The following is a 13,348-nucleotide window of genomic DNA, read 5'->3' as shown; positions in this document are numbered from 1 at the left end:
AACTGCCAATGATTCTGGGTTCAGTAATTTGGTCTCCAGCTCATGTGGCACAGCCTTGCAGCTCCTGTAGTTCTATTTTGGTCCCTGCATTTGTGTCTTTTGGCACTGGGATGGTGGGGATGCTGGCCATATTATTTATATGTAGCAACTTAAGTCCCCAGTATGGCTGAATCGTAGGGACTGGTAAACACTTAGCAAGTAATTTCACTGCTGAGCTTCCAGATCAATTTGTTTAAATTCCCATTTGGGGCAGGTTTGTCATGGTCAGAATTTGGTGAACAGGGGTTTTCTCTTGTTTGAGGGTTAGTTCACACCCAGCACTAATTCATGGTGATCAGCTTTCCTCACAGTTTAGTAAGATGGACATTTTCACATACTAAAGGGCTTCAGTCATCTCCTTATGTGCTGTAAATATGTCAGAAAAGTACCAGTAATAATTTTTCTTTCTTAAACTACTTTTTTCTGTATCGTCATTACCCTGGTACATTTAAGAAATATCCATTACCCAAGTTTAACTAGAATTTAGTCAGAGCAAGGCTTTCTGGTGTCTCCCCATGAATAAAGGACACAGTCTCAAAGCTACACAGCCAATGAGAACCAAAAAAGAAAAAGTATCAGACAAGTAGATAAGACTCACAAACAAAATCCTGACTCCTGATGAATGGGGTAACATACTATCTATACATACCTGTTTTTAAACAAATCATAATGACCCTATGTTGACAATAAGAGCAATGATACAACATGAGGCATAAAATATAGCCCCTCCTAAAGTGAAGAAGGTATGAATCCCAGAAATTGCTCCCCACCTGTGTTCACAGCAAGATCGTGAGCTCTCAGCCCTTGCATCTGTCTTTCAGGTTCTCTATTTCCATCTCTTCCTGCCTGTCTTGGTGCCTTTGCAACCTTGTGTACTTTGGACTTCATTGATCTTTGACCGCATGAGACTTGGAGTCTGCTTTACAGCCCTGCTGGTCTGACAGACAGACGAGAAGGTGGCTACAGTACCATTTCTTCACGCAAAACCTAAGCTCCAGCTCTCCACCTCCCTGTTCACTCCTCTTGGGATGGTACAGACAGTGCTGGGCCATCACTCTCCACACTTTGGGCCGTGAATTGGTTGATCTAGGGAGCTCATATTCTCGTGTGTCCCTCACACATCAGCTTATTCACAGATGGGTTAACCCTACCTTAATGACTTCATCTGGTATAGCTTCTTGTTTGTACTGGGTTCCGTACCACTCTTCTGTGTGATCAGTTTTTCCTTCAAAAGATTTGGAAACTATTGCAACCCTAGAGACAGATGAAAAAAACCCCTATAAACTCATGTTGTATACATAAATTTATAGAATCTGACTCACGAAAATATAAGTAATATCCAAGAATGTGTTGGGCCTCTACAACCCTGTAAGTCCTATGAGGCCTAGCTGAAACGGCAATGTATGTATAGAAGTCTTTGATCATACTCTCTTTTATCCTTTGGTTATAGCCCATCGTTTTTGGTATGAAAAGCTGCTTGCAAGAAAGATTCTTGTTATGAATGCTATTGACTAAAATCGTAAAAGAAGAGCAGCTAGGGAAAAAAGTGGAACCAGGTCAGTTGAAAAACTGTCCTTAAAAAGGCACAACAAAGTACTCCTTCCCAGGAACAGCTCAGGCCCCATTGTTACAAGAATGGATAAGAAAATTTGTTGGCTCATTCAGAGATCCAAAAAAAATTAAAAACACACTTTCATTATAACTTGCTAAGTTTGTACTCTGTTATTTTTTTTTCCTGCCAGACACCACCATCAACCGTATGTACTACATGTACACTGGCCTTCCTGCTGCTAGGGGAGACAGAAACAAGGCCAAGAAAACATCTCTATCTTTCTCTGCTGGGGTAGTAGAAAGAGCACAGAAGAGAAGTCAGAAGGAAAAAAAGTTCAGGGAGGGAAGGCAGAGGTAAAATAATGTCAAAAGATTACAAGTAGAGGAGCGAAAGAAGCTCTATACCAGTGGAGCTTCTGTCCCTGTGTGGATCATCATGGACAGTTCTGCCTCTGCTGCCTTTTAACTATCGAAGTTGGAATCATTTCACTCTGACTAGCAGGCTCAACCCCAGGCTGGGACCAATCCTACTTTGAATCTTGCAGATAGAGTGCTAGGCCAATAGCTTGGAAGGCTTGCCATGCAGTCAGTCCTGTTATTGGTTTCACTTCTTCTTTATGTCCCAATTCAAATAACTAGGTTCATGTCTGTTCCTGATTGTTCTCACTTGTCCTCCCAGAGGTTAGGTTCTAGCCTCTGAATGTCGGTCTCACGGCTGAAAGCCCACTACTTGCAGTCAAAACTCCCCTCTACTGAACACCCATTACTTTTCAGAATCCTGATCTCTGTGTTCCAAACACCTGCCCATTGTTGGACCTTCTCAATTTCAATGCCTGACTGTCTGAACCACCATCTATTCCTTATTCATTCTAGATAAAATACTCTACCTGGCTAGCTAGACTTGGCTTTCTCACTTGCTTCAGGGTAGATATCATAAGCAATCTGACTCACCTATCTGTTAGAATGACGGACTAATCTTCCAGTTTAAGGTGTTCCTGATCTGGCCTAGCTGCCACTGACCACTATCAGTTCTAGAAAACATGCTAAATAAGAATATGTTCGACAGAAACATACAGAAGAATCATAGGGTTTAACAGAGGAAAGAGTTCTGTTATTGTATCTAGAAGAAGTGATACATGTTGGCTATTTGAAAATCCCTTATGAGGGGTATGTGCAGTGTATACAGAACGCACATGGCCACATGAACGATACGTGATGTTTCTTAAGGGCATTCATTCAATATACGACAGAGCCAGCTAAGAGTCAGTCATAGAAATTGCTTCTATTCCTGTTGATTTTTCAAAGAATGAATGGATTGATTCTCAGGGAGACCTCTGAAAAACACGTTAGGAAGTAGAATTCCGTGGTAGAGAGGTGGTATTCCATCTTCTCTTCCATGAGATGCTTGATTTTGGAAGTTTATTACATAGATGGCTCTGGTTTCCCTGAATGACAGCCCATGAATCAGAATAATGAACAAGGGATTGATTACAACTTGTGAAGACTGGAGCATTCATTTGGCAGTGGACTTGCCCTCTGGAACAAGAAAACTTTAAACTCAGTTCTGAGAGAGAAAGTGAAAAAACTCGGGAAAAGCTATCAAATGCTCTGGAGGATGACTATATGACACAGAAGGAAGCAGACCCTGGAGGCTGTCCAGTAATGCTCAGGTTGAAAAAGGAGGAGAAGGGAGATTTATTAGTTACAATCCTAAGGGATCTAGATAGTTAGAGACCAAAGTAAAGTCTATGGGGTAACAGTTGACATGTTACCATAAGAAGTAAATATGAAGTAGATAAGCGTAGCTCCTCAAACTAGGGAAATACCAAATATTGGCCTAACAAAAAGAGATACCTTTGTAGACCAAGAGTTAGTGTACCATCGAGGAATTCAAAACTGAAATACAATGGAAGAGTATGTATTTTCAAATAAATTATCAAGGGCGAATAACAGAAGAGACAGAGTAGACACATGTCAAATGTATACAGAAATCTATGAACCAGAGTGTGGAACAGCAAGAGCACCTGAATTAGGAGAAAAGGAGAAAAGAGTCACAATAATTGAGGTACACCACAGAGAGCTGCAGTATATTTAACTGCAGACAATTGAGAAAAACTGGCACAGACACTGCAGCATCTTAGACTACCTGCTGAAAACCTAATTATACTAAAAAATAATCTCCATGAGTTTTTTTCTTAAATATGTGTGTGTGTTGTGGGGTGAGGGGGGAATGCTACTCTTCAATTCCATCCACAAAGAATTGGCTACTGACATGGTCCTTAGAAATGTGAGAGGAAATGCCCTCTTATTTTCATACTGAAGCTTACAACAGTAAGAAAAGGAAACAGTGGGCTAGAATGAATGCTGACTGTTGACTTCAAGTCAGCCATTTAGAAGTGTTCAGTGGGAATGAATAGCTGTTACTGCTGATGGAATCCATTCAGAAATAATCTTGACTACAGACATTAAAAGGCAATATGGTTCCCCAGGAATGAATTCTCATGAGACCTTTGCAAATAATCCTGGAGAGAGAAAAGAGGGAAGACAGCCAAGAATGAGAAGAGGCTTCACAGGTAACCGTGATAAATTAAAAAAGAATTAGTAGAAAGTGCACAGACCTGGCCATGAGAAACTTGGATTCTGGTAGATACCGTGACTCACTTTCTTTGAGATCTTGCCAAAATCACAGTTAAGATCTAAATTAAGCAAGTCTCTGGGCTTCGGTTTCAATACTTTTTAAACAGGGATTCAAACTAGATGAACTCTGTCCTTCTACTAGTAGATTTCCACAATACCATGATATCAAATCATATTTTTAAAAGATACACAACAGAGGAAGAAAGAAGGCACAAAAAAAATCTACTAATGACAGACTCTAAATCAAACGTAAAAAACAGTGACAGGAAGGCTAAAGTGCTAAGAAATTGAAGTTTATGAAAAGTGCTCAAAAATTTTTTTTAAAAAGGGTTTCTTAAAGTAAGAAGGAATCAAGAAAGGTTAGGCTAAAAGTTTAGAGAATTCAATCAGCTTGAATTCTGGGCAAGATGTTTTAAAACATAGTTCCTACCTGGCAGGAACTCATAATCCAATGAGACACATGACCTAAAGCAAAATGTGATATGCTGGGACTTCCCTGGTGGTGCAGTGGTTAAGAACCCGCCTGCCAATGCAGAAGACACGGGATTGATCCCACGTCCAGGAAGATCCCACATGCCTCAGAGCAACTAAGCCCATGTGCCACAACTACTGAAGCCCGTGCGCTTAGAGCCAGTGCTCTGCAACAAGAGAAACCACTGCAATGAGAAGCCTGCGCATCGCAACGAAGAGTAGCCCCCGCTCGCCACAGAGAAAGCCTACGCGCAGCAACGAAGACCCAACGCAGCCGAAAAATTAATTTATTAATTTTAAAAAAATGTGATATGCTGATCCCATGTTAGCAGATACAGGACTTCATGGATCTTTAAAGTGCAAAGGTGGACCAAACAACAGAAAAAACGAGTTGAAGCTCAGGATCGGTGAGTGAGCCAGCCGGGTGACTCAAATGAACTCACATCTCCAACACAGATGAGTCACATTCTCTGATGCTTAGGCAACTAACAAATCCTAGCAGGATCATTGCCTATCACCTTTTATAATTAATGGATGACAGGAGAAGAGGCAGAAGACTGAAGATGGGCAAATGCTCTGATTTTCAGAAAGGAAAAGGAGTGTGGCCTAAAAACCATAAACCAGTGGATTAGGCACTGACCTCCTGACAAAATTCTACAGTCAACTGTCAGACTGTCAAACATCTGGACAAGAAGACAGTTATCACTGGGACCTACATGGATTTACCAAGAATAACTCCTCCCAAACGAATGGATTTATTTATGACCTAAGCAAGGCATGTGGCAAAAACCCTATAGCTGTATTTGTAGGTTTAAAATGGTAAAATGGGCACCAAATGATAGGATCAAAGAAGGTGGGTGATGATGATGATGAAATAGTGACAGGTAAACATCTTTGAAAAGGTAAATCAAGTCTCAACATTGAAAAGAACTCTCTAACAATTAGAACTGGCAAAAATGGAACTGGCTACCTTGGTATTTAATGAGTTCCCCATCCTTGAAGGAATTTAAGCTGAGGCTGGTAACTACTTGTTAGAGATATTGCAGAAGAGATATATACTTGACAGAGGTTGGATTAAATGACCTTTAAGGTTCCTTTTATTCTGAAGGATTTTCCTATTAATTTTCCTACCTGGTTGCAATGCTAAACTTGTCTCAGTGGGTATTAAAGAAAATAATCTTACCCTCCAGCAACCCCAATCTGGCTTGGCAGTTGGCATTATTATCCCAGGCTGTTCTGCACTATGTCACTGACTGCAGTTATAATTGTAACAGCCACAGAGATCAATCCTATAGAGAAAAAGTGCTTTTTCGTTAAAAGTGAAGGTAGAGAGAAAAACAGGTTCTCAACTCTAACTGTATAAGATATGGAATTTAGAAACAGGCAATTTAACAGAAGTAAAATGTATGCTCCGGCAAATTCACTCCTGTAAAATGTTTCAGGGTCTGGGAATTCCCCGGCAGTCCAGTGGGTAAGACTCCACACTTTCACTGCCGAGGGTGCAGGTTCCATCCCTGGTCAGGGAACTAAGATCCCACTAGCTGCGCAGTGAGGCCAAAAAAAAAAAGAGAAAGAAAGTGTTGCAGGGTCAAATAACTGGATCTAGGGCTGCAAAAATTATACGAACATAATTAAATCATGATTTTTCTTGCCAAAAAAAGCACATCTTTGTTATATGATATAATCTTAAATAGGACTACCTCGTATTTGTACAACAGTTTTCAACTTTGCTAAATCATTTTGCATCACATAGAAAGATAAAGCACTATTGCATTTTTCAGGTGGGCAATTTTCCAGGAAATTAAATGAGAGTAAGTGTTCATGATGTTATATAACTTTTCATATGTCCCCTTTGCAGAATAACGAACTCTGAGGTTTCACATTAGTTATTCAGTAAACACTGGTTGAAGGAAAAAAGTGACCTCTCCAAGATAGCATGACTAGTAGGTGAAGAAACCTTAAAAAGTGTTTATTGAGTTTTATAATTAAGTTTAAAGCCCTTTCTGCTCATTTTGATAGGAGGTTTTGTTTTTAGAAGGTATAAAATAAAATTCAACAGAAGTTAGGTTTTTTTTTTTTTTCAGAATATATAAGCTACATTGAGGAAAACAGAAATAGGTAAACTGTTTTACTTACTTAAAATGATTTAGCGTGTGTTCTGAGTATTTTTCTTCCTTGTATTTTAATCATCTAAGCAAATGCATAAATAACCTTATGAACAGAAGTTCTTAATCTTGATGAAGTCCAATTTATCAGTGTCTTTTCTTTAATGGTTACTGCTTTTTATGTTCTAAAAAATCTTTGCTTATCGCAAGGTTTTAAAGATATTTTCAAAGTGTATTTTGTCCTAGAAGTTTTCTAGTTTTAGCTTTTATACTGAGGTCTATGATCTATCTCAAATTAATTTCTTGTGAATGTTGTGAGGTAAAGGTCACATTTAACCTTTTTTCCATGTGGCTATGCAGCATGTGGAAGAGCACCATTTGTTGAAAAGACTTTCCTTTCCCATTTTAATTATGTTGGTGCTTTTGTCAAAAAAATCAACTGACCAATGATGAATGGATAAAGAAAATGTGGTGTATACATACTATGGAATACTATTTAGCATTAAAAAGGAAGGAAATCCTGTCACATGCTACAACATAGATGAACCTTAAGGATGTTATGCTAAAGTGAAATAAAGACATGTTTCACAAGTCCATCTATATTAGGTATCTAAGTAGTCAAATTCACACAAAGAGAAAGTAGAACGGTTGTGAACAGGAGATGGTGGGGTTGGGAAGGGGTAAGAGGAGTTGTTGTTTAATGGGTATAGATTGAGTTTTGCAAGATAAAAAAGTTCTGGAGACGTTTCACAACAATACAAATACACTTAACACTACTGAATTGTACACTTAAAAATAGTTAAGATGGGGACCTCCCTGGTGGTCCAGTGGTTAAGACTCCGGGCTTACACTGCAGGGGGCACGGATTCAATCTCTGGTCTGGGAAGTAAGATCCCACATGCTGTGTGGCGTGGCCAAAAAAAGGTTAAGGTGATAAATTTTATGTTATATGGGTTTTTTTTACCACAATAAAAAAGAAATCAAAAAAAAAATTAAAAAAAAAAAAGAAATCAATTGATCATATATGTGTGGGCTTATTTCTAGACTCTGTTCCGTACTAATGATTTCTTTGCCTATCTTTATGCCTATACTACAATATCTTAAGTACTGTAGCTTTACAGTAAGATTTCAAATCTGGCAGTTTTAGTCCTCCAACTTTTGTTTTTTTGTGCAAGAGTGTTATGGGTAATCTAGGTCTTTTGTACATCCTTATGAATTTTGGAATCAGCTTACCAATTTCTAAAAGAAAAAAAGCCTACTAGGATTTTGATTGTGATTACACTGAGTCTGTGAATCAAATGTGAGAGAATGGACATTTTAATAAAATCAAGTCTCCTAATCTACAAACAAGGTCTTTAATATCTCTGGGCACTGTTTTGTAGTTTTTTGTGTAGAGGTCTTGTTTATCTTTGGTTAAATTCATTCCTAAATATTTTATGTTTCTGTTGCTATTGTAAATAATTTTTTTAACTTAAAAAGTTTTTGTATTGATATAATAATAAATTCCTACAGTTAGGAAGTTGCAAAAAATAGTACAGGGTGGTCCTGTGTACTCTTCACCTAGTTTCCCTCAATGGTTACATTTTACATAATTATAATACAGTACAATATCAAAAGTATTATAAATTGGATTATAAATTGGTGTTGGTGTTGGTACAATGTGTACAAACAAAATTGGTGCTGGTACAATGTGTGTGTATAGTTCTATGTCATTTTATCACATATACAGATTTGTGTAACCAGCAATAATATTCCTTTTAACTTAATTTTCCTACTGTTTGTTGCTAGGATTAATCTGAAAAAGTTCAAACAACGGTAACTGGGAAAGCGACTTTGATAGAATAGTTCTATCAGAGGATTTTTTCTTCAAAAAGTTCTACCAGATTGTTGATTTTATTCATAAAATGACTATTCCAAAAAACATATTTACTCAATCACTAAGTTCCCAGAAGAATTTTGGAAATATGTGCTCAAAAGAGGAGAAAAAGAAAAAATGCAAAGTATGTGCCAGTCAAGTGTATTCCTTTTATTCTTGACTTCAGAAAATATAGACGAAATTAAATTTTAAGGCAGAAATATCATGTGGTTGTTCATAAGCTCTTTAGGGCTGACCCTCCTCTAACAGGAATACTTCTGTTACTGTAAGAGCTCCTCCAACTTTTGATCTCCTGGTTAACCACTGGTCAGTCAGAAGCATTCTGAGATTGTAAACCTTACTTCTACTTAAAAAAAAAGAGGGTGTCCTCACTTGCTTTTTAAACCAGATAAGTGAGCTGACACTTCCGGTATTTGAGTAAGGATGAAGCCAGGTTAAGACGATCTATTACTACATTTTATTCATAACGAAATTATGATTATGTTAAAAAAAAAGAATCTTCATGTGTTCGAGATATTGATTTAAAAAAATCTACAGTGGAGGGAGGGGTCTTCCCTAGTGGCACAGTGGTTAAGAATCCGCCTGCCAATGCAGGGGACACGGGTTCGATCCCTGGTCCAGGAAGATCCCACATGCCGTGGAGCAACTAAGCCTGTGTGCCACAACTACAGAGCCTGTGCTCTAGGGCCTGCAAGCAACAACTACTGAGCCCATGTGCCACAACTACTGAAGCCCGTGCACCTAGAGCCTGTGCTCCACAACAAAAGAAGCCATTGCAATGAGAAGTCCGCGCACCACAACGAAGACTAGCCCCCGTTCACCGCAACTAGAGAAAGCTCGGGCACAGTAACAAAGACCCAACGCAGCCACACATACGTAAATAAATAAATACATTTAAATAAATAGAGTGGAGGGAGGATGAGTGAACAAGTGCGGGTAAAGATAAAAAAGACCGGCCGTGTACTGACTATTGAAGTTTGGTACTGTTTCATTATACTTATTCTCTCTACTTTTGTAATCATGCTTGATAAAAACTTTAAAAGCACTTTATTCACAATTTCAAATTTTCAGATTCCAATCATTATTGAAAATTTAGTATGTAACAGTAGAATCTCTAGAGCAACTCACCGGACATTTTCTGGTCTGAGTTTATCGAGAACCATCTCTATTAAATCGGGTCTAAATTCTTCCAGTAAATATTCAGCTGTGAGCACTTCTTCTAGGGGATAATACTTTTTAAAAGGAAAATAAATAAATAAAATTTGCAAGGCTACAATAGAGTCTAACTTATTAAAGCAAACAGATCTCTAACATGTTAAATTCTCTATTTTACACCCCCTTCTTCCCTTCAATTAAATTTTACTCCACTGGAAAAATTTCTGAATCTTTTCTCTTTCCTACCACACTTTAAGCAATTTCATATTGTGGGATGATTCTGCAGTTAATCCCTAAACACACTTACATTATAGAGAACAAAATCACATTTTTTCAGGGAAAAATGTGAGTAATACCTCTAGCTAAAACTGAGTACTTGTTAATAAAGAAAATTTGATGATTAAATGCTGACACCTGTAGGATTCTTAATATAAAGTACATACATTTTAATAAACAGAATTTCTACTCAAATTTCTATGAATGAAATCAGACAAGCATTTAGAAAGTTGTTGTGTAGGAAAAATGGCTTATATTTTCAGTTAGTAAAGAAAAATAATGTAGAAGATGCTTTTAAGTATGAGCAACTTACTGAGATAGACTGATTCATTCATTCAACAAGTATGTAATGAACACCTACTCTGTGCCAGGCACTGTTCTAGGTGCTGCTGAGGATACAATGGTCGATAAGACAGATGATGTCCCTGCTCTCTAAGGAGCTTATATTCTAATTGGGAGGGAGGCGGACAACAAACAAACAAGTACTGTCATTATAGTGATAGGTGCTATGAAGAAAATTTTAAAAGGGGCGGGGTCATGATTGGGAGGTCAGGGAAGGTCTCTCTGAGGGAGAGACATCTGAGTGGAGACCCAAATGATAAGAAGAACCTAGTCATGGAAAAACCAGAAGTGTTCCAGGCAGAGAAAACAGCAAATGTCAGGGCCCTGAGAGGGAGGAGTAAACTTAATGCTTGAAGATTAGGCACATAGCCAGTGTAGCTGGAGTGGAATGCGAGTGGTATGGAATTCAGTCAGAGAGAGGCTGGGACCAGACTGCCATGCAGGTCAAGGTAAAAATTTAGATCTGTTCCAACTCTGATGGGAAACTTACTTGACACAGAGGAGTGGAACAATCTGATTTGGGTCTTCAAAAGATCACTGAGGCTGGAAAAATAAACTAAGGTGGGGCAGAAGAAGGCAAACAGGGAACCCAGGCAAGAGACTATGATGGTAGTCCAGGCAAGAAATGCTGGTAGCTCATATGAGGGTGGTAGCAATGGAAATGGAGAAAAGTGGATGATTTATAGCTTTCACGTAAGTAGCACCTGACACATTGTAGAATTGAAAAATATTTAAAGCCAACAAGCAAAATGTCTATGAAATGAAAATACTACAGATGATGATTTTTAGGATGATGAAAATTAAGATTTAAAGAATGTCTTCACATCAAATTTTACCTGGTTGCTACGAAGTCTAAAGTTTTAGACTATACCTTCAATTTTTATCATTTGTGTAGTAATGAAAGTAATATTATTTATACAAGATCACTGAAATACTCTACATGCCAATGTATAGAGTAAAATAACAATAAACTTACATGCAATATTCCTGCAATCTTAGAGGTATAACCCCGTGGCCTCTCTTTATCTTTAAACCTAAAAGCAACAGCATTCAAGTCCTAAATGAAAAATTAAATCAATTAGACATAAGTCACCTATTATTTAGAAATACTTTTTTTGGGGGGGGATTGGTTTGCACTATAGACTTTCTACTCCATATTTAACTATCACACTTTCTGAAAAAATGGCTATGCTTGATTTAGGAATGTACAGAACATGAATGAAAATAACAAACACAGAATACGATTTTGTTGAAACTATTAGTCAAAGAATTAGGAAAACTGTGGAGGAAGCTTGTGAGATCCAACAGTTGCATACATGATGATTTTGCTGACCCTTTCAGAGAACTGCAGCCTGATTATAAGTTATTGTCGTAAGTTTCACAAGCAGAGATTATACCTTTAAACTTTTATCTATGTAAAGAGGTTATCTCTTATCCTCAAATACATTTCAGAGTCTGGATAGTCCTTAATTATATAGTAGATATTTTAAAAAACTCTTAAAAGAAGGCTTTAAACATTTAAAAGACAAATACCTTTTGTTTTATGCAAAAAAAAAAAAAAAAAAAAAGGCCAGGCTTTTCCATACATATGACAATAAAATCACTTTTAAGAACACAATCATATATATAACAATTCACTGTTTCTTTGAGAGTATGCTACAAATTTTTATCACGAGATCTGAAAATGACACAGCTCATGCAACTTCAGGCCGGCAGAGGATAGAGTAAGCCCTGATAGATAAAAGCTCAAGAAACTGCTGACTTTCTTCTGAGGGATAGAAAAGCAATCTGATTTCTTTCCTTTTCCTTATATTTAAATTAATTCACATATATGTGTTTCTTGAAAAATTTCCTTAGGAAAAATTTTGGTGAAACAAAAGTACCTTGCACTCTTGGAAAACCCATTCTTGAGGTCCTTCCGCACGTAACTTCTGAATGTATTGAAACATGTGCAAAATTATATCTTCAACATGTACTGGAAAAAAGGGGCACACTTAAAAACCATTCAGTCCTCGAATCCTTCAAAGCAGTGAGTTCACTCTTAAGGTAAAGTCAGGTAAGTAGAAGATGGTCCCTCTTAGAGATGGAGTTCTCACCTCCCTGAGACTGGTTTTAGGGTCCCACATACATGGCCCTCCAGGATTTGGTATATGTGACTGAAGGGGCTTTGGGGTAGTAAATGAGCAAATAAAAAGTCAAGTACACATTTCACAAGTGCAACATAATGATCAGTTGTTAAGGAGGGAAAATCATCCATGAAATGAAGTTACACATGAAAAATACAATGGATAAAATGGTATGAATTAAAGTGTTTATAGCTTTACAGCAAAAAACAGATCCACAGCATAAGTTAATAAAAGTAAATCATAAGAAATAAATTTTCATTCAAAAACAAAAAGGTCAATACTTACATAATCCTTCCTCAGTCAAGTCCACATTAATGATAAAAAACATAAAACCTCGGGCTCCTTCCTTTTGCCCACCAACAAGAGTATTTACCCAGCCTGTAACATTCAAAGGAAATCAACATGATTGCATGTGTGTCTTCTTTTAAGACAGGAATTTTTTTAAAAAATTCATTCTGTGTGTTCCCAATGGAACATATAGAATGGCCCTCTTGCAGAAAAGACCGGAAAAAAGATCAGTTCAGAAAAGCACTGAAAAGCAGTTCAGACACTGCAAAAGATGCAAGTGATTTTTTTAGTTTGGGAGCTTTCCTTGGGACGCTTCAAATCATTTCCCAAATCAAGAGTAGACGACTGTGCTTAAGTGTTATATAAAAAGAGTCTGAGTGGAGAGGAACCTTGGAAATCTACTGACTGATCCTAGTATACCCTTTGGTTTGATGGATAAGAGCAGGCAAATAAATATTTCAGCACATTTCATAGAGATGGTA

The 13,348-nt window shown here is 37.6% G+C and overlaps 1 protein-coding gene across 2 annotated transcripts in view; it reads right to left on the bottom strand.

Annotated features, from left to right (window-relative positions):
• Positions 1-13,348, bottom strand: part of IDE (insulin degrading enzyme) — a 106,974-nt gene that overhangs the window by 27,556 nt on the left and 66,070 nt on the right. For both annotated transcript variants that reach the window (XM_061195151.1, XM_061195143.1), the window contains exons 8-12: positions 12,864-12,956; positions 12,336-12,427; positions 11,429-11,509; positions 9,808-9,911; positions 1,191-1,293 (exon numbers count right to left, since the gene is read on the bottom strand). In XM_061195151.1, the coding sequence (XP_061051134.1) occupies positions 1,191-1,293; positions 9,808-9,911; positions 11,429-11,509; positions 12,336-12,427; positions 12,864-12,956 (473 nt within the window). The remainder of the gene's footprint in view (positions 1-1,190; positions 1,294-9,807; positions 9,912-11,428; positions 11,510-12,335; positions 12,428-12,863; positions 12,957-13,348) is intronic.

This window comes from Eubalaena glacialis, chromosome 1 (genome assembly GCF_028564815.1).
Source record: "Eubalaena glacialis isolate mEubGla1 chromosome 1, mEubGla1.1.hap2.+ XY, whole genome shotgun sequence".
Lineage (NCBI taxonomy): Eukaryota > Metazoa > Chordata > Mammalia > Artiodactyla > Balaenidae > Eubalaena > Eubalaena glacialis.
The sequence above is the reverse complement of the archived record's forward strand: the minus strand, read 5'-3'. Positions and strand labels throughout refer to the sequence as shown.